Genomic DNA, 20,514 nt, shown 5'->3' on the forward strand with positions numbered 1-20,514 from the left:
CACCACACTGCAAGCCCGAATGACAATCTTAAATTGGTTGTTGGCATAATTCTTAGCACACTGAGGATTATTCAGCAAATGTTGTCCAATCGTGGAATCACATCAAATGTTGGACACTGTGTTTCAAGTTTTGCAAGTACAAGCTGGTTGGGTACGGTCTATACCTTGCCCATTGCGAACGGCAGAAAGGACGCTATTTGATATGATCTACCAGTCTTTGGGACGTACAGCCCATATACCTAGCATCACACTGGCATTGAAATTCAGGCGTACAATTCATGATTGTAAGCACAAATATTCTGTGATTCATCCTTGAAATTGTTCAGTAGTCAGATTACCAACATGACTCCAATATTATACTACCGTTTTCTTGTTGGTGCGAAGAAATTTTGGATGCATATTTGACATAGAAATGGCAGTATGATGCATACCACCAACTTATAGATCTTAGTGGGTAACTTGCTGCTATGTTGAGATCCGTGATTTAGTAATTTTTTTTGTTTTACTACTTTATGAAGCTCTACTATTTTGGATTTGGGGGTGAAAGCAACCAAAGAAAATCAGCTCTGAGGAACCTGCCAATTGCGTAGGAACAGGAGTAGGCCATTCAGCCTGTTGAACCTGCTCTGCCATTCAATTAGATTATGGCTGATCATCTACCTCTATGCCACTTTCCTGTGCTTTCTCCATATCCCTTGATGCCATTTGTCTCCAGAAATCTATCAATTTCTGTCTTGAACATGCTCAGTGATTGAGCCTCTGGGGTAGGGAATTCCAAAGATTCACCACCGTCTGAGTGAAGAAATTCCTCCTCATCTCAGTCTTAAATGGCCTGACCCCTTATTCTGAGATTATGTCCCCTAGTTCTAGACTCACCAGCCAGGGGAAACATCCTATCCACATCCACCCTGTCACACCCTGTAAGAGTTTTATAAGTTTCAATGAGATCACCTCTCATTCTTCGAAACTCAAGAGAATACAGGCCCAGTTTTCTCAATCTCTCCTCATAAGACATCCAGGGATTAGTTTGGTGAAACTCTGTTGCACTCCCTTTATGACAAGTATATCCTTCTTTAGATAAGGAGACTAAAACTGGACACAATACTGGACGCAAGACATTTTTATTTCTGTATCAACTCCCCTTGCAATGAAGGCCAACATACCATTTGCCTTCCTAATTGCTTACTGCAACTGCATGCTAGCTTTTAGCGACTCATGAACAAGGATACCCAGGTCCCTTTGGAGACCAACACTTCCCAATCTCTCACCATTTAAGAAATACTCTTTCTGTTTTTTTCTACCAAAGTGGATCGCTTCACACTTATTCACTCTACAACCAGGCAGTAAGAAGTGCATAAGAACATTCTAAGGCAACTGGCCCTCTGATTTCTGCTCCCTCCCGGTTAGGAAGCAACTTGCTTGCCACTTAGGTTGATATTAGAAAATTGCTATATAAAACGAGTGTAAACTCACATCCTACCACTCTGTAGCATATTGCATAATTCCACTAAGAGCTGTCACTTTTGTTTCTTTTCCATCTCCAGAAAGCACCCAGCCTCTATTCTACACCTTAAACTTTGAATATGAACCTAAACCTAATGATCACTTAATGATTTCAGTGCATGCAACCCTAACATACTGTGCCACCATGCCACCCTCCAATGAACCAGTTTTTTTTTTGTATTTTAATTGTGATAATATAGGAACTGGATATTGCAATGCTCTGGATAGTCTTTTTTCATTCCTCTATTCTTACCATATTATGCCGAGTATCTATGCCTTAGTACTGTATGAGTGGCAGGAAATATCTCAGGAAAAACAGACAGCAGGTTTAAGTCAGATGCTGATTATAGATTTGATTGTCTTATATCAACGAAGTCTTTGATCTGAGCTTGCGATCAGGATATACATACCAGTACAACCTCTATTCAAATATTCAATGTCTACTGTGGTGCTGAATACCTAAGGGACTGAATTGGCATAGTAATCTTAATGTCCGTGATCTTGATGTCACATGTAGTTCTTCAGGTCATCAACCTCAGATAGTCTGAATTCAGCACAGTAATCAGAAAGGAATGGTTTATATTTTGCTCCAATGATGAATAGGTTGAGCAGCTGAGATTTTCTTTACACAAGACTCAGAGAAAACTTAATAAAAATATTTTCTTTATATATATTAATGACCTAGACTTGGGTGTACAGGGCACAATTTCAAAATTTGCAGATGACAAAACTTAGAAGTATTGTGAACTGTGAGGAGGATAATGATAGACTTCAGTAGGACACAGACAGGCTGGAGGAATGGGAAGACACATAGATGAAATTTAACGCAGAAAAGTGTGAAGTGATGTCTTGGTAGGAAGAATGAGAAGTGACAATATAAAACAAAATGGCACAACTCTAAAGGGGGTGCAGGAACAGAGACCTGGGGATATATGTACAAATCACCGAAGGTGGCAGGGCAGGTTAAGAAAGTCGTTAAAAAGGCATATGGGATTCTGGGTTTTATAAATAGAGGCAACATGTACAAAAGCAAGAAATTTATGATGAACCTATACACAACTTTGGTTCCGCCTCGAATGGAGTATTGTGTCCAATTCTGGGCGCTGCACTTAAGGAAGGATGTGAAGGCTTTAGAAAGGGTGCAGAAAAGATTTACGAGAATGGTTCCAGGGATGAGGGTCTTCAGTTACATGGATAGATTGGAGCAGATGGAGTTCATCTCCTTAGAGAAGAGAAGAATTTTTTATTCTTTCATGGGATGTGGGCATCACTGCAAGGCCAGCATTTGCTGCCCATCCCTAATTGCCCTTGACTAGTGAGTGGCTTGCTAGGCAATTTCAGAGGGCAGTTAAGAGGCAAACACATTGCTTTGGGTCTGGAGTCATATGTAGGCCAGACCAGGTAAGGACGGCAGATTTCCTTCCTTAAAGGACATTAGTGATCCAGATGGGTTTTTATGACGATTGTTTGTTTCATGACACCATTACAGAGACTAGCTTTCAATTCCAGATTTTTAATAATTAATTGAATTGAAATTCTACCAGCTTCCAAGGTGGGATTTGAACCAGCGTCCCCAGGCCATTAACCTGGGCCTCTGAATTACTAGTTCAGTGACATTACCACTGTCACAAGATTGAGAGGAGATTTGATAGAAGTGTTCAAAATCATGAGGGGTCGTGACAGAATAGATAGGGAGAAGCTGCACCCATTGGTAGAAGGGTCGAGAACCAGAGGACACCAATTTAAGGTGATTGGCAAAAGAACTAACAGCAACATTAGGAAAACCTTTTTTATGCAGTGAGTGATTTGAATCTGGAATGCACTACGTGAGAGTGTGGTGGAGGCAGATACAATCAGGGCTTTCAGAAAGGGAATTGGGTAAGAACCTGAAGAGAAAAAATTTGCAGAGCTACAGGGAAAAGGCCGGGGCGTGCGACAGAATTGCTCTTGCAGAGACCCACATGGACATGACAGGCTGAATAGCCTCCTTCTCTGCTGTAACCATTCTATGGTTCAATTTCTACTATCGTAAGGCTTTTGACCTTTTGCCTCATGAAAAAGTCTTCATGAAGATTAAGAAACTGACCATATTTTGAATTTATTCCAGGATGTGTGATGAAGTTGTAGTCAGGAGAATGGTGGAAATTCACTCACATCATGTCTAGTTTTGCAAATCACCATAGCTCACCATAATATCTATTATCTTTTTAGTGAGTACTCATATTCACACTTGTCAGTTGTTTAAAAGCCATCTAGTTTCAACTCTCCTTCACAGGTGGGCTGGCAAGGGAGCTTGAGTCAGTTCCAGGATGGCACACCTGGTGACAGCAAATCGGAACAGAGACAACCCTCAGAGAAATTCAGCAATTTGATGCCTGATATTTCAGCAACTTTATGAGAACTGAATGCCCCTGCAGTATTAGTTCTTTAATTCAGCTCCCCACATGACTGTGCAAGCCAATAGAAAAAAAGAACAAACTTGCATTTATATATCGCCTTTCACAATCTCAGAAGTCCCAAAGTGCTTTTGAAGTACTTTCCAACTGTAGTCATTGTTGTGATCTAGGAAACACAGCAACCAATCTTCCCACAGCAAGGTCTCACAAACAGCAATGAGACAACAACTAGATAATCAGTTAGCTACTGTTTCAGCTTAAGAATGCAGCTGAGTTCAGACATTTGCATGCAATTCCTGGTACTTTATGCCATGCTATTCACCTAATAAAGCGCTTAGTACCATTAATCCAAAAATACCCAGGCTTTGTAGAGTGATGAAAGAAGAAAAGTTAATCTAACCTGAACGGATTAAAGTGCATATATAGTGAATCTATAATGTGCAGTTTTTGTCTGCCCAGACTGTTTTGATTGGCTAGTTTTAAGGAGTGTGTCAAACTCTGCTGTTCTGCACCTGTGGGATGATAGTTGGTTAATTAGATATCTTAAAATGTTATTATAACATTTGGGTACTGAGTGTACTAAGTGTAACAATTTTTTGATCATCTGATACAAGGCACCTGGAGTAAGGTCCTCTGTTTACAACTGGATGTGGCTCTTCTAATTTCTACCACGCAAGTAGTTTTAGGGAAGTAAATGCTAACTGCAATTTTTAAAACTCTTCACAGTAGTTTGTGGATCCTTGCTGTGCACAAAACAATTGCCACTTTGATCTCGTGGGCGAAGCCTAAAGCATGCAGAGGCACATGAGATACGTGGAGGACTGGTGCACGTGACACACATGCGGCTGCCAATGGTTGGTGTGTCACTGTCTCCATGCAAAGATGGAGTCTAGGTGCGAGTGTGAAGCGGTGTGGATTCTCCCTGATAGTTATGAAGGGTTTTTTCTTTAAGGCTGGGGTGGAAATCAGCAAGAAGCATCAAGAATTGTCCTTTATCCTCCAGTGGTGTTAACATACAATAGCTAGGAGATGAGTATGTGCGAGCGTTACCTAGAATCACTTCAGTAACAACTGCCAGCTTGGCCAGAAGCCAGACATTAGCTGTGGCCAGCAGTCAGGATTGCAGCGGGACTGACCCGGCGTTAAGGAGTGAAGCTAAGATCCTGTTCCACTTTGTGAGTCAACGCGGCCTTGTGTTTAGTTCGGGCATAACTGATCCTGCTGAATTTTAATGAGATGATTTTCAAGATGTCAGCTGAGGAACTGCTTTGTGCTGGGGAGTGGTGAGGGGTGGGGAGAGTTCAGGGTCAATATGGAAATTTCTTGGGATGGGGAGGGCATGGGAGGGAGGGGTGGCAAGGAAACGATGGAATTACATGCAATGGGGATGCTATGGGAGGAGTGGGAGGGAGGGGATGGCATCAGAGGGGTAGCTTGGGAAGGATAGAATGGGAGGAGGGGGAGGGTGGAGATGGCATTGGACAGGTGGTATGGGAAGGATGGAATGGCTTGGGATGGGGATGGCATGGGAGGAGTGAGAGGGAAGAGATGGGATGGCATTGGAGTGGTGGCATTGTCAGGATGGCATGGCATGGGAGGGGTGGATGAGATGATGGAATTGGTTAAGTATACTAATTTGACTACAGATGTTTTGAATACGGTAGTTACAGCATTAAAATTAGATATAGATGACATTCTTGCTTATGAAACAAGAGTTAATTCATTGTGGGATATTCTGTATATTTCAAGACATATTTAGAAATTTGGCATTCTTTCCTACAATTTAAGCTTAATCATTAGTGATTGAACACGGATCTACGGATCTGCGTAATTTGGGTTCCATAGGATGTATTTACACAACTTCACAATCAATTGCAAAATGTAGACAAGAGTTAACTTTGCCACAATTTAAGAATGCTCACTTCATAAAATGCAATTACTCTAAAAATATGTTATACAAACATAAAATCATGTGCTTTTGCCGCAAGAACATTAATACATCTTTACATTTCAGATTATTTACTTTGATACGAAGTTTGTGGTAATAAAAATAAATTAATTTCCCCAAACAAAAGCTGATTGTAACTATAAATATGGCAACTGTAGTAGATTCAGAGTAAATTAAAAACATATTTTTAAATATAGTTTCTATTTATTCTAAATGTGATGTCCCCACTAGTACAGACCCTAGCAAATTCACAAATAAAAAAAAGCTTGTTTTTGTCAGCTCAGTTCCTGCTCTTCCTGTAAGCTTTAACCAACACATGGTTGGTTGGCGTCCTTCCATCTACGAAAGGTGATGGTCACACAGATGGGGTGTCTTCTCTTGGTGCATCTTTGCTGATGCTATGAAAACCAATCCTTGAGAGGCAGGTTCTATCACAAGTGCTGCACCTGAAGTTGCCAAGTGATGCTGAGAGTTGTTGTTTTTGACATTGGAGCCTGTTGCTAAGCTGTAATATTGTACACCAGTCCACAGGACGTGCCTCCATTTTCCTCTTGCGCCAGCTTGTGATTCTCAGATGTGATAGTCGACACTTAGGGCCTTCATGTCATGCTTGCAAGCATCCTTGAAGGGGAGCTTTGGGTGCCCCACTGGTCATCTGACCCCGACTACCTCACCATACAGAAGGCCCTTGGGCACGCGACCGTCTTCCATCCTGTGGATGTGTTCAATCCACTAAAGCCCCTTCTGTTTGGTTAGTGCCAACACACTTGGGAGCTCTGCCTTTGAAAGGACTGCTGCATCTGTGATTTTGTCCTGCCAGGATATACACATAATGCATCGCAGACAACAAAGGCAGAAATTATTGAGCTTCTTTTCCTGGTAGCTGTAAGTTGCCCATGTTTCAGAGCCATACAGCAAGGTACTGAGAACGCAGGCTTTATAAACCATCAGCTTGGTCCTAAGGGTCAGCTTGGTGTTATCGCATGTGCATTTTGCAAGTCGGCCAAAAGCAGTAGCTGCTTTCCCTATGCATGTATCAAGCTCTGCATCAAGGGATGAATTGTCTGTCACCGACGACCCAAGGTAGAATTTGCTAATCAGGTCCAATGGGGTGTTATTTAGTGTGATCAGGGTTGGAGATGCAACACCTTCTCCCATGAGCACAGTTTTCTTGACACTTTTGGTCAAGAACAAATTATAGGCACGGGAGAGATAGTCCATGAATCTTTGTAGCTGAGTTTCCGTGTGCGACTAGTGCAGAATCATTAGCGTAGAGGAGTTTTCTGATCAGGACGTAATGCATTTTTGCCTTCGCTTTCACCCTTGATAGATTGTAGAGTTTGCTGTCAGACCTAGTGTGCAAGTAGACTACTTCCATCTCTCTGCAGGGAAGGTGAAGGTCAGGAGCATGGAGAAGAAGATGCCAAGCAAAGTGGAGGCTAAGACACAACCCTGTTTCACTCCATTCTTCACTCCAAAACTGTCGGAAGTCGAGCCAAGAAACTATACAGTGCAATGCATGTTGTCATGAAAGGAGCAGATGAGACTCAGCAGCTTCGGTGAACAGCAAATTTTCCCCAGAATCTCGTAGAGCCCTGCTCTGCTAATGGTATTGAATGCCTTAGTGAGATCGATGAAAGTAAGGTAAAGGGATATACTCTGTTCCCTACACTTCTCTTGTAGCTAGCGTATGGAGAAGATCATATCCACAGTAGATCTGCCGACATGGAAACCGTACTGTGCTTTCGCGTACAGTCGGCCTGCAAGTAAATACTTACGTGCATTTGCACTGTCCTTATCACAGTAGAATGAAGCTGAAGGTGGGAAATATCATTTACAATCTAATACTGTGAACTGAAAAATACTGTTACACACAGTGCAGAAAGTAGTACTAAGTTATTTTGCATTGTTACTTACATTTTTCAGGAGGAGTTATTGTAATGGTCTGAGCTGTGAACTCTTCATCAAAATACCTTGTATCTGTTTCAGATGAAACCTGAGGTTTGAAAGGGGGTAAAAGCTGTAAAATGGGAAGGAGCAAATAAAAAGGCTATGGTTATTGACAAGGCCAAACACTTCTCTCCTACTCAAATGATAATGGTTACTCAAATAATTAATATTCATATACCAAGGCATTTAAAATCTAATAATGAACCACATTTGATCAGCTATCACACACACATGACCTTTGAATGCCTATGCACTAACCAAATGACAATTTTCAAACCTCTGCACAAACAGCACACATTACTGCCTGGATTACTGAGCCAAAATGACAAAGACCTTTGTTAAAAGCACATGATTTTCAGATGAAGCAGATTCTGCGGTTTTAATACAGTTAAAATAGCGCATTAAACACAAGTACAAAACAGTAGGCTTCTATAACTAATTTCGGAATCTTGATTAGGTAAAGGGAGATTCTACCACATAAAATTCCTTCTTTTAATCACTTCCAAGACTGCAACCCTCAACTGATATCCATAGAAATTAAACAGAGCTCAGATCAGTTACTTTGCTTTTACTGCAAGACCTTCAATAATCTATTTGAAGCCTAATAACTGCAACTGAAAATTCTCCCAAGTACATTTTTGAAACATGTATAGTTGACAGCAACCTTCCATCACCATCCTCCAAATAGATGAAACTTTTTTTCCCATTAGTTGATTTTCTTTCCTTTCTAATCCAGGAAACAAAGACCAGCATTCAGAAAATGAAATCAGTGTTGCCAATTAACATAAGCAGCAAAGATAGGGAAGTAAAGTACATTTTGCCTCAGTTACCAGTGGTGCTTCTACACAATACCAGTCCTGATTTGACTATTTCCAGGTGCCTATGAAAAATCTAAGTATAGAGTTTTTAAAAATTCTGCAGAAAGTATTATAATTCTTGAAAACTAAAGCTAAAACACTTATATCAGCAACCCCCTAACAAAAAACTCTTATCTGGCTATTTATTTGACAGCAAACTCCATGTGCTTATGCTTCTATATTAATTAAGCCAAACGTCTATCAAAACTAAGCAGTTTTTAAAAAAACGAATGCTGATCTGTTGCACATAGATTTTGGTGTTGACATTAGGAGACTTCACATCACATCAGCATTGGACCTTCTCATTGGCTTGTCTCACAAGCAACAAATCTGATTTTTTTTAAATTACAGAACATTTCCCTGTCCTTCTTGCCTTTGTCACTGTCTTTTACTTTGCAATTATTCTGTTGCACATTCTGAGATATTGTGAATTGAGAGAGAAGATAATATACCACACACATCTACTTAATTAAATCAACTTATCTAAAAAGTCTTATAGCAACATTTTAAACTCAATGCAACTTCTGCAACTCTACAACTTCTGCAACTCTACACACTTGTTCATAGAACATAAAGGTAAAATTGAACTTCAATTCCAGGTTCTTATGTTCAAAAGCCTAAGCATAAAACCCAGAATATCACTTTAAGGACTTTTCGACCTGCACATCCACCTTTAAAGATCTTTGTATCTACATCCTTAAGTCTCTCTTTTCCTCCACTCTGGCAAGATTTTTTTAAACCACTTTGTATATACTTCAATGAATATATTATTCATTTCTCTGTATTGATTTGTATCTAACAATCTGCCCACTCTAATAACCACTCTATGTCCTGCAATTTTGCTCAATTTACTGCAAGAAAAAAACTGGCATTTATATATTTTTCATGACTTTAGGAAGTCCCAAAATGTTTTGTAGCCAATTAATTACTTTTGAAATGCAGAAACTAATTACACATAGGAAGGTCACACAACAGCAATGAGATAAAGTTACAAGATAATCTGTTTTAAGTTTAATTGGCTAGGATATGGGGAAAACCTTAACACCCTTCTCCTGGACCTTGATTTTACTTCTCATCTGAAAAGTTCCGCAATAGTGCACTGAAATGTCAGTCTAGATTATGTGTGGACCTGATCGAAATCGAGAGTGCGAGGGGGAGAGAGAGGGGTGAGGGCGGAAAGGGGGAGAAAGAAAGAAGTGACATCAGAGGATAGCAGGTAGGTGACTGGTTGATGAACATTAGTTTATTAAAACTAGGGCAATGGCTTAAACTAAGACCGGGAAACTATAAAGTATTGTATTACTTTTATAGCTTAACTAATTAAACTAATTAATAAAACTTCAATTGGAGCAAGTATAACAGTAAGGGAATGAGCATTAAAAGCATTAGGACAAAGCAGGTCCAGAGGCATTAATTAAAATTAATGGTTTAGACAAGCTAATAACTAGATTCTAAAAGAGGGAATAGAGATTTTTTTCTTTGATCATGAATGGGCAGCTGAGACCTGTTGCTTGCAATGCCTGCACCATGTGGGAACATCAGGACGCTTCATGTGTCTTGGGGGACCATGTGTGTAAAAGTGCCGAGTTGATGATCCATCTCAGCCTCCTCCTGAAGTCACCAGCATCACAGATGCCAGTCTTCAGCCAATCTGATTCACTCCATGTGATATGAAGAAACGACTGAAGGCACTGGATACTGCAAAGGCTAAGGGCCCTGATAACATTCCGGCAACAATACTGTAACTGGACCTGTGCTCCAGAATGTGCTGCGCCCCTAGCCAAGTACAGCCACAACACTGGCATTTATTCGGCAATGTGGAAAATTGCCCAGGTACATCCTGTACACAAAAAGCAGGACAAGTCCAACCCGGCCAATTACTGCCCCATCAGTCTAATCTCAATCATCGGTAAAGTGATGGAACGTGTCGTCAACGGTGCTATCAAGCGGCACTTACTTAGCAATAACCTGCTCACTGATGCTCAGTTTGGGTTCCTCCAGGGCCACTCAGTTCCAGACCTCATTACAGCCTTGGACAGGGTAGGAATCCTGCAGTGAGTAACTCACTTCCTGACTCCACAAAGCCTGTCCACCATCTACAAGGCTCAATTCAGGAGTGTGATGGAATACTTTCCACTTGCCTGGATGGGTGCAGCTCCAACACTCAAGAAGCTCAACACCATCCAGGACAAAGCAGCCTGCTTGATTGGCAACCCATTCACAAACATACACTCTCTCCACCATCGACACACAGTGGCAGCAGTGTGTACTATCTACAAGATGCACTGCAGCAATGCACCAAGGCTCCTTAGACAGCACCTTCCAAACATGTGACCTCTACCACCTAGAAGGACAACGGGAGCAGATGCACGGGAACACCACCATCTGCACGTTCCACTCCAAGCCACACACCACCCCGACTTGGAAATATATCGCTGTTCCTTCACTGTCACTGGGTCAAAGTCCCGGAACTCCCTTCAAACAGCACTGTGGGTGTACCTATCCCACACGGACTGCAGTGGTTCAAGAGGCAACTCACCACCACCTTCGCAAGGGCAATTAGGGATAGGCAATAAATGCTGGCCTAGTCAGCGATGCCCACATCCCAGAAACGAATAAAAAATTGCCTCCAGATGCTTGAGCTTGAGCTCAGGATTTCCAACCTTGAAGGGCAGCTGGAGTCACTGTGGAATATCAGGGAGGATGAGAGTTTTCTGGATCATATGGTCCAGGAGGTGGTCACCCCATATGCAGTGATACCCCAGGATAGTAGATGGGTGGCTATCTGGGAGAGCAGGAAGAGGCAGGTGTGCAGAAGTCTTTGGGGTGTGTACTATTCTCAAACTGGTACGTAGCATTGGAGACTGCTGGGAATGATAATACTTTGAAGGAATGCATTCCAGACCATGGCACCAATGGGTAACACCTTGCACAGAATAGAACAGCAAAGAATAGAAATGCAGTCATTATAGGAGATTACATAGTTAGGGGTACAGATAGGCATTTCTGTAACCATCATCATAAGGGGGAGGCAGTGGCATAGTGGCAATGTCACTAGACTAGTAACCCAGAGCCCCAGGCTAATGCCCTGGGGACATAGGTTCGAATGCGATCACAGCAGATGGTGGAATTTGAATTCAATTAATAAATCTGGAATTAAAAAGTTAGTCTAGTGGTGATCATGAATCATTTTCGATTTTTGTAAAACCCATGTCGTTCACTAATGTCCTTTAGGGAAGGAAATCTGCTGTCCTTACCTGGTCTGGCATACATGTGACTCCAGACTCTTAGCAAAGTGGTTGACTCTTAAATGCCCTCTGAAATGGCCTAGCAAGCCACTCAGTTGTATTAAACCGTTACAAAGTCAAGAGTAGGAATGAAACCAGACAGACAACCTGGCACCGACCTCGGCACCGGAAAAGACAACGGCAAACCCAGCCCTGTCAACCCTGCAAAGTTATCCGAACTAACACCTGAGGGCTTGTGCCAAAATTGAGAGAGCTGTCCCACAGACTAGTCAAGCAATAGCCTGCCTGACATAGGCACACGCATGGAATCAGACCTTCCAGTCAATGTCCCAGACACCACTATTACCATCCTGGGTATGTCCTGTCCCATTGGTAGGACAGAGCCACCAGAGATAGTGGCACAGTGGTATACAGTTGGGAGGGAGTTGCCCTGGGAGTCCTCAACATTTACTCTGGACCCCATGAAGTCTCAAGGCATTAGGTTAAACATGGGCAAAGAAGCCGCCTGCTGACTACCACCTATTGATTACCACCCTCCCTCCCTTGGCTGATGAATCAGTGCTTCTCCATGTTGAACACCAATTTGAAGAAGCACTGAGGGTAACAAAAAATGTACTCTGAGTGGGGAACTTCAATGTCCATTACCAAGAGTGGCTTGGTAGCAGTACTACTGACCGAGCTGGCCGAATCCTAAAGGACAAAGCTGCGAGACTGGGTCTGCCGCAGGTGGTGAGGAAATCAGGAGAGAAGAATCTACTTGACCTCGTCTTCACCAATCTACCTGTCGCAGATGCATCTGTCCATGACAGTATTGGTCGGAGTGACCACCACACAGTCCTTGTGGAGATGTAGTCCCGTCTTCACACTGAAAGTACCCACAATCATGTTGTGTGGCACTACCACCATGTTAAATGGGATAGATTTCGAACAGATCTAGCAACTCAAAACTGGGCATCCATTAAGGGCTATGGGCCATCAGCAGCAGCAGAATTGTATTCAACCACAATCTGTAACTTCATGGCCCGACATATCCCCCACTCTACCATTACCATCAAGCCAGGAGACCAATCTTGGTTCAATAAAGTGTGCAGGAGGGCATGCCAGGAGCAGCACCAGGCACACCTAAAAATGAGGTGTCAGCCCGGTAAAGCGACAACACAGAACTACTGGCATGTCAAGCAGCAGAGGCAGCATGCAATAGGGTAGGCGGTGGCGTAGTGGTATTATCACTGGACTAGTAACCCAGAGACCCAGGATATTTCTCTGGGGACATGGGTTCAAATCCCATCACAGCAGAAGGTGGAATTTGAATTTAATTAATAAATCTGGAATTAAAAGCTAGTCTAATGAATGGCCATGAAACCACTGTCGATTGTTGTAAAAACCCATCTGGTTCATTAATGTCCTTACCTGGTCTGGCCTACATGTGACTCCAGACCCACAGCAATGTGGTTAACTCTTACATGCCCTCTGAAATGGCCTAACAAGTCACTCAGTTGTGCCTAACCGCTACAAAGCCAATAAAAAGGAATGAAACCGGACGGACCACCCGGCATCGACCTAGGCACTGGAAACGACAACGGCAAACCCAGCCCTGTCGACCCTGCAAAGTCCTCCTTACTGACATCTGGGGGCTTGTGCCAAAGTTGGGAGAGCTGTCCCACAGACTAGTCAAGCAACAGCCTGACATAGTCATACTCACGGAATCATACCTTACAGACAATGTCCCAGACACTGCCATCACCATCCCCGGGTATGTCCTGTCCCACCAACAGGACAGACCCACCAGAAGTGGTGGGACAGTGGTATACAGTAGGGAGGGAGTTGCCCTGGGAGTCCTCAACATCGACTCCGGACCCCATGAAGTCTCATGGCATCAGGTCAAACAAGGGCAAGGTAACCTCCTACTGATTACCACCTACCGCCCTCCCAAAACTGATGACTCAGTACTTCACCATGTTGAACACCACTTGGAGGAAGCACTGAGGGTGGCAAGGACACAAAATGTACTCTGGGTGGAGGACTTCAATGTCCATCACCAAGAGTGGCTCGGTAGCACCACGACTGACCGAGCTGGCCGAATCCGAAAGGACATTGTTGCTAGACTGGGTCTGCGGCAGGTGGTGGGGGAACCAACACGAGGGAAAAACATACTTGACCTCGCCCTCACCAATCTGCTTCTGTCCATGACAGTATTGGTAGGAGTGATCACCGCACAGTCCTTGTGGAGATGCAGTCCTGCCTTCACATTGAGAATACCATCCGTCGTGCTGTGTGGCACTATCACCGTGCTAAATGGGATAGATTTCGAACAGATCTAGCAATGCAAAACTGGGCATCCATGAGGCGCTGTGGGCCATCAGCAGCAGCAGAATTGTACTCAACCATAATCTGTAACCTCATGGCCCGGCATATCCCCCACACTACCATTACCATCAAGCCAGGAGACCAACCCTGGTTCAATGAAGAGTGCAGGAGGGCATGCCAGAAGCAGCACCAGGCATACCTCAAGATGAGGTGTCAACCTGGTGAAGCTACAACACAGGACTATCTGTGTGCCAAACTGCGTAAGCAGCATGCGATAGAGCTAAGCGATCCCATAACCAACGGATCAGATCAAAGCTCTGCAGTCCTGCCACATCCAGCCGTGAATGGTGGTGGACAATTAAACAACTAACTGGAGGCGGTGGCTCCACAAATATTCCCATCCTAAGTGATGGGGGAACCCAGCACATCAGTGCGAAAGATAAGGCTGAAGCATTTTCAACAATCTTCAGCCAGAAGTGCCGAGTTGATGATCCATCTCGGCCTCCCCCTGAAGTCCCCAGCATCACAGATGTCAGACTTCAGCCAATTCGATTCACTCCGCGTGATATGAAGAAACGACTGAAGGCACTGGATACTGCAAAAGCTATGGGCCCTGACAATATTCCGGCAATAGTACTGAAGACCTGTGCTCCAGAACTTGCCGCGCCCCTAGACAAGCTGTTCCAGAACAGCTACAACACTGGCATCTACCCTGCAATGTGGAAAATTGCCCAGGTATGTCCTGGGCACAAAAAGCAGGACAAGTCCAACCCGGCCAATTACCGCCCCATCAGCCTACTCTCAATCATCAGTAAAGTGATGGAAGGTGTCATCACCAGTGCCATCAAGCGGCACTTGCTTAGCAATAACCTGCTCAGTGACGCTCAGTTTGGGTTCCGCCAGGGCCACTCAGCTCCTGACCTCATTACAGCCTTGGTTCAAACATGGACAAAAGAGCTGAACTCAAGAGGTGAGGTGAGAGTGACTGCCCTTGACATCAAGGAAGCATTTGATCGAGTATGGCATCAAGGAGCCCTAGCAAAACTGAAGTCAATGGGAATCAGGGGGAAAACCCTCCGCTGGCTGGAGTCATACCTAGCGCAAAGGAAGATGGTTGTGGTTGTTGGAGGTCAATCATCTGAGCTCCAGGACATCACTGCAGGAGTTCCTCAGGGTAGTGTCCTGGGCCCAACCATCTTCAGCTGCTTCATCAATGACCTTCCTTCAATCTTAAGGTCAGAAGTGGGGATGTTCGCTCATGATTGCACAATGTTCAGCACCATTCGTGACTCCTCAGATACTGAAGCAGTCCATGTAGAAATGCAGCAAGACCTGGACAATATCCAGGCTTGGGCTGTTAAGTGGCAAGTAACATTCGCGCCACACAAGTGCCAGGCAATGACCATCTCCAACAGGAGAGAATCTAACCATCTTCCCTTGACATTCAACAGCAGTGCCATCGCTGAATCCCCCACAATCAACATCCTAGGGGCTACCATTGACCAGAAACTGAACTGGAGTAGCCATATAAATACCGTGGCTACAAGAGCAGGTCAGAGGCTAGGAATCCTGAGGCGAGTAACTCTCCTCCTGACTCCCCAAAGCCTGTCACCATCTACAAGGTACAAGTAAGGAGTGTGATGGAAAACTTTCCACTTGCCTGGATGGGTGCAGCTCCAACAACACTCAAGAAGCTCGACACCATCCAGGACAAAGCAGCCCGCTTGATTGGCACCCCATCTACGAACATTCACTCCCTCCACCACCGACGCACAGTGGCAGCAGTGTGTACCATCTACAAGATGCACTGCAGCAATACACCAAGGCTCCTTCGACAGCACCTTCCAAACCTGCGACCTCTACCAACTAGAAGGACAAGGGCAGCAAATACATGGGAACACCACCACCTGCAAGTTCCCCTCCAAGTCACACACTATCCTGACTTGGAACTATATCGCCGTTCCTTCACTGTCGCTGGGTCAAAATCCTGGAACTCCCTTCCTAACAGTACTGTGGGCATACCTACCCCAAATGGACTGCAGCGGTTCAAGAAGGCAGCTCACCACCACCTTCTCAAGAGGAATTAGGGATGGGCAATAAATGCTGGCCTGGCCAGCATCGCCCACATCCCATGAATGAATAAAAAAAAAATAGACAGGGCTAAGCGATCCCACAACCAACGGATCACATCTAAGCTGTGCAGCCCTGCCACATCCAGTGATGAATGGTGGTGGGCAAATAAACAACTGACAGGAGGAGCTGGCTCCACAAATATCCCCATCTTCAATGATGGGGCAGCCCAGCACATCAGTGTAAAAGAGAAGGCTGAAGCATTTGCATCCAGCTTCAGCCCGAAGTGCTGAGCGGATGATCCATCTCAGCCTCCTCCTGAGGTCCCCAGCATCATAGACGCCAGTCTTCAGCTAATCCGATTCAATCCACACGATATCAAGAAACGGCTGAAGGCACTGGATACAGCAAAGGCTATGGGCCCTGACAACATTCCGGCAATAGTACTGAAGATGTGCTCCAGAACTAGCCACGCCCCTAGCCAAGCTGTTCCAGTACAGCTACAACAATGGCATCTACCTGGCAATGTGGAGAATTCCCGAGTATGTCCTGTACACAAAAAGCAGGACAAATCCAAACCGGCCAATTACCGCCCTACCAGTCTACTCCCGATCATCAGCAAAGTGAAGAAAGGGGTTATCGACAGTGCTATCAATCAGCACTTGCTCAGCAATAACCTGTTCACTGGTGCTCAGTTTGGGTTCGGCCAGGGTCACTCAGCTACTGACCTCATTACAGCCTTGGTCCAAACATGGACAAAGGAGCTGAACTCCAGAGGTGAGGTGAGAGTGACTGCCCTTGACATCAAGGCAGCATTTGACCCAGTGTGGCATCAAGAAGCCCTAACAAAACTAAAGTCAATGGGAATCGGGGAAACTCTCCACTGGTTGGAGTCATGCCTAGCACAATGGAAGATGGTTGTTGTTGTTGGAGGTCAATCATCTCAGTCCCAGGACATCACTGCAGGAGTTCCTCAGGGTAGTATCCTAGGCCCAACCATCTTCAGCTGCTTCATCAATGACCTTCCCTCCATAAGAGATGAGGAATGTTCACTGATGATTGCACAATGTTCAGTAACATTTGCGATTCCCCAGATACTGAAGCAATATGCAGCAAGACCTAAACAACATCCAGGCTTGGGTTGATCAGTGGCAAGTAACATTCGCGCCACACAAGTGCCAGGCAATGACCATCTCAAGCAAGAGAGAATCAAACCATCTCCCCTTGACGTTGAATGGTGTCATGGTCCTGTAGTATTTTTTTCTGGGGAATATGCGGTTTGCCTTTAAGGCTTGCAAAGTATCAGTACTGCTTTAAGAACCAGCAAGCCTCAGGAGAAAATGCATTTTCAGTTGCCATTGGATACAACCATTTGGAGACTGCGATTTAAAGGATGCACTCTTGTTATCATGGATACAGCCACTTGGAATGAGTATCAAGCGATACATTTGTTACAATTCAATTTTGAACTGGGTTTTTAGTTGAAGTTCTAACAGAGGACACAGACAGACAGCTGTGGTGTTAGCACCTGAAAAAAGAGCTCTCAGCCATGTAAACTGAAGGAAGAGAATTTTAGTCTGTTTCATTATTATCTCTCAAAATTCAAGCCAAAATGGAGATCTCTGATAATTTGAACTGAAGGAAGTGAAGTTAGAGTGTGACAATCTTTTATCCCTCAAAAACTTTAAAGTCAGATTGTTTCTATTGAAAGTGTTTGCAAGTTGTTAATTGTTGAAATCCATCGCTGAAGAAGGAAGCATCACCTACTGCTGGAGCTGACTATGGATTGCTCTACTGTGGAAGAACCTTTTCTCCCCCATTGGACGGCTATGAAGACTTCAAGCAATACTGGACTGTAAATTTGCAAGGACTCTAATTTCTTCTATTTTAAATGTTGTTTATATCTTCATAGTGTTTAATAATTTAGTTTTTCTAATTAAACTGTTAATTTGTTGATTTAAAGACACCTGGTTTGGTTAGCCTCATTCGGTGGGGGAGGTGGGGGGTAATAGATGGTACAATTTGGCAGGGTCTTTCTTTAATTTGGAAAGTTTAAAAATGATATTTTAGGCGATCTGTGGAGGGATGGGATTGAATTATCAGTGTGTTTCTTCCACCACAATCAGAATCGTATATTTTGATGGGCGGCTTGATCTGTGGCGAGGTCGGTAAAGGCCTGCTACCCGACCCGAACCCAACGGGACCAGACGACCTAGGTCGGGGTCGGGTCACTCTTCCAGGTCTGGCTTTCAGGCTCGGGTTGGTAGGGCCAGACACACACATTATTAATTGGACTTGAAAGGTTGTTTAAAAAGATGAAGATTGGAGCCACAAAGTCAGTGAAATAGAAACCCATGGAGTTGTGCCACACTGTACCAATATCTGTATTACTGTAATACAGTACTGTATGTGTGCAGACTTGAGTCCTGACAGTGATCATTTTATATTTTTATATTATTAGTGTATATTTTATAATAATTAATCACTCAGGACCTTCCCAGTCTCTGCATCTCAGTTGCTCACTGGATTAACTTGCAGCAAGTATTTCAACCTGTAAAGCAGGAATCTAGATAATGTATAATTATATTTTCTGAGCCTTCGGGCAATTGCTGTGTTTATTTTAAGCAATACAGAATGCCCATTGATCCATTAATGTTTCCTTTTGATTGGTTCAATAGTTAGATATCAGCATCAACATAATTACCATATTTGATATGGAGAGCAAGTCATCAGATTTATCAACAAATTCTCTTGGATCGACCACCTATTCAGCTTGGTTCAAATCCATTTCAACACTTGGTCTGAGATCAAGGACAATTTGAAGATGTGTGGAGTGAACAGGTAATCCCCAGTCCACTGCAGAATCTCACCCACAATGACCTTTCACTCTTCTTGCTGGGTCACAACAGGAAAAAGTTGAGCTGCCTTGTGTGTGGCTGAGCCAACTGAGGGATAATGGGAATACACATGATCTCTGTGGCCACATCTCCTCCTCCTACTGCTGATATCTGATGCTAAGGGCTTGGTTTCATATAGGAAGCCAAATCAATCTAACATCTGCTTTCTGCATTAGACGAGGTGAAGGAATGTGATTCATGTGGGGCTCCATACTGTTACAGTGTGGTACAACCTGTCGGAGCACAACTCCATGGGTTTTTGTTTAACTCGTGACCAAACAACCACTGACTTTGTGGCTCCAATCTTCATCTTTTTAAAACAACCTTTCAAGTCCCATTAAAGTTTTTGTTGCTTATCTGCACAAACTGAAAAAGTGAAAAATGGATTCGGAATTGGAAGGTAGGTAAAGTGAATATTCCGGTGGTCGGGTCGGGCTTGGGTCCGATGTGGCTCTGTCGGGTTCGGGTCAGGTTTTTTTTCCTGACTTGAGCATGCCTTTAGCGTTCGGTCGTAACATATTTATTGGGGGCTGGTCCGGGATTTGAATCACATATTAATTGGGTTTCTGAATTTGAATCATATCTTAATTGGGGGCTCGCTCACAGTTGAATCATATTTAATTCGGTGGCTCGCATCTGGTATCAGAATCAGCCTAATTTGGAGGGCTCACATTTGGAATCATAGTTACTACTCATCTCTGGGATGACATTTAAATTGGGGTCCTGCGTTTGGCATCATATTAATTGCTCTTGCATCTGGGATCATACCAACTGGAAACTCTATTGTTGGGATCTAAATCTAACAGCAATTTCTTCTTTGGCCTCCTTATCTCGAGAGACAATGGATAAGCGCCTGGAGGTGGTCAGTGGTTTGTGAAGCAGCGCCTGGAGTGGTTATAAAGGCCAATTCTAGAGTGAAGGCTCTTCTACAGGTGCTGCAGAGAATTTGTTTGTCGGGGCTGTTACACAGTTGGCTCTCCCCTTGCACCTCTGTCTTTTTTCCTGCCAACTACTAAGTCTCTTCGACTCGCCACACTTTAGCCCCGTCTTTATGGCTGCCCGCCAGCAATTACAAATAAATTAAAAGAACCAGGTCTCTTGTATAATAAAGGTACAGGCTATACCATTGTTTTGGCATTAGCGGTTGTAGCAGAGATTTTGGGAAAGCAGAGTGTTTCCCTGAGTGACTTGATAGCTTTAACTAAGAACAAATTAAAAGAATTGGCAGCGAAATTGGGGTTAGAATTGAAATCAGGTGCCAAAAAAACAGAGATAATTGACATAATAGCCAAACATCTGGAATTCATAAAAGATGATGATGATGATGATGATGATACC

The 20,514-nt window shown here is 43.7% G+C and overlaps 1 protein-coding gene across 7 annotated transcripts in view; it reads right to left on the bottom strand.

Annotated features, from left to right (window-relative positions):
* The window catches only part of akt3a (v-akt murine thymoma viral oncogene homolog 3a), a 538,604-nt gene that overhangs the window by 12,736 nt on the left and 505,354 nt on the right, over nucleotides 1–20,514 (bottom strand). For 6 of the 7 annotated variants that reach the window (XR_010976283.1, XM_068045398.1, XM_068045396.1 and 3 more), the window contains one exon: nucleotides 7,765–7,867. Coding sequence is in view for 6 of the 7 variants with exons in the window: in XM_068045398.1 (XP_067901499.1) it covers nucleotides 7,765–7,867 (103 nt within the window). In the remaining variant the exon portion in view is untranslated. The remainder of the gene's footprint in view (nucleotides 1–7,764; nucleotides 7,868–20,514) is intronic. The other variant, XM_068045394.1, reaches the window with a different exon arrangement.

This window comes from Heterodontus francisci, chromosome 13, assembly GCF_036365525.1.
Source record: "Heterodontus francisci isolate sHetFra1 chromosome 13, sHetFra1.hap1, whole genome shotgun sequence".
NCBI lineage: Eukaryota > Metazoa > Chordata > Chondrichthyes > Heterodontiformes > Heterodontidae > Heterodontus > Heterodontus francisci.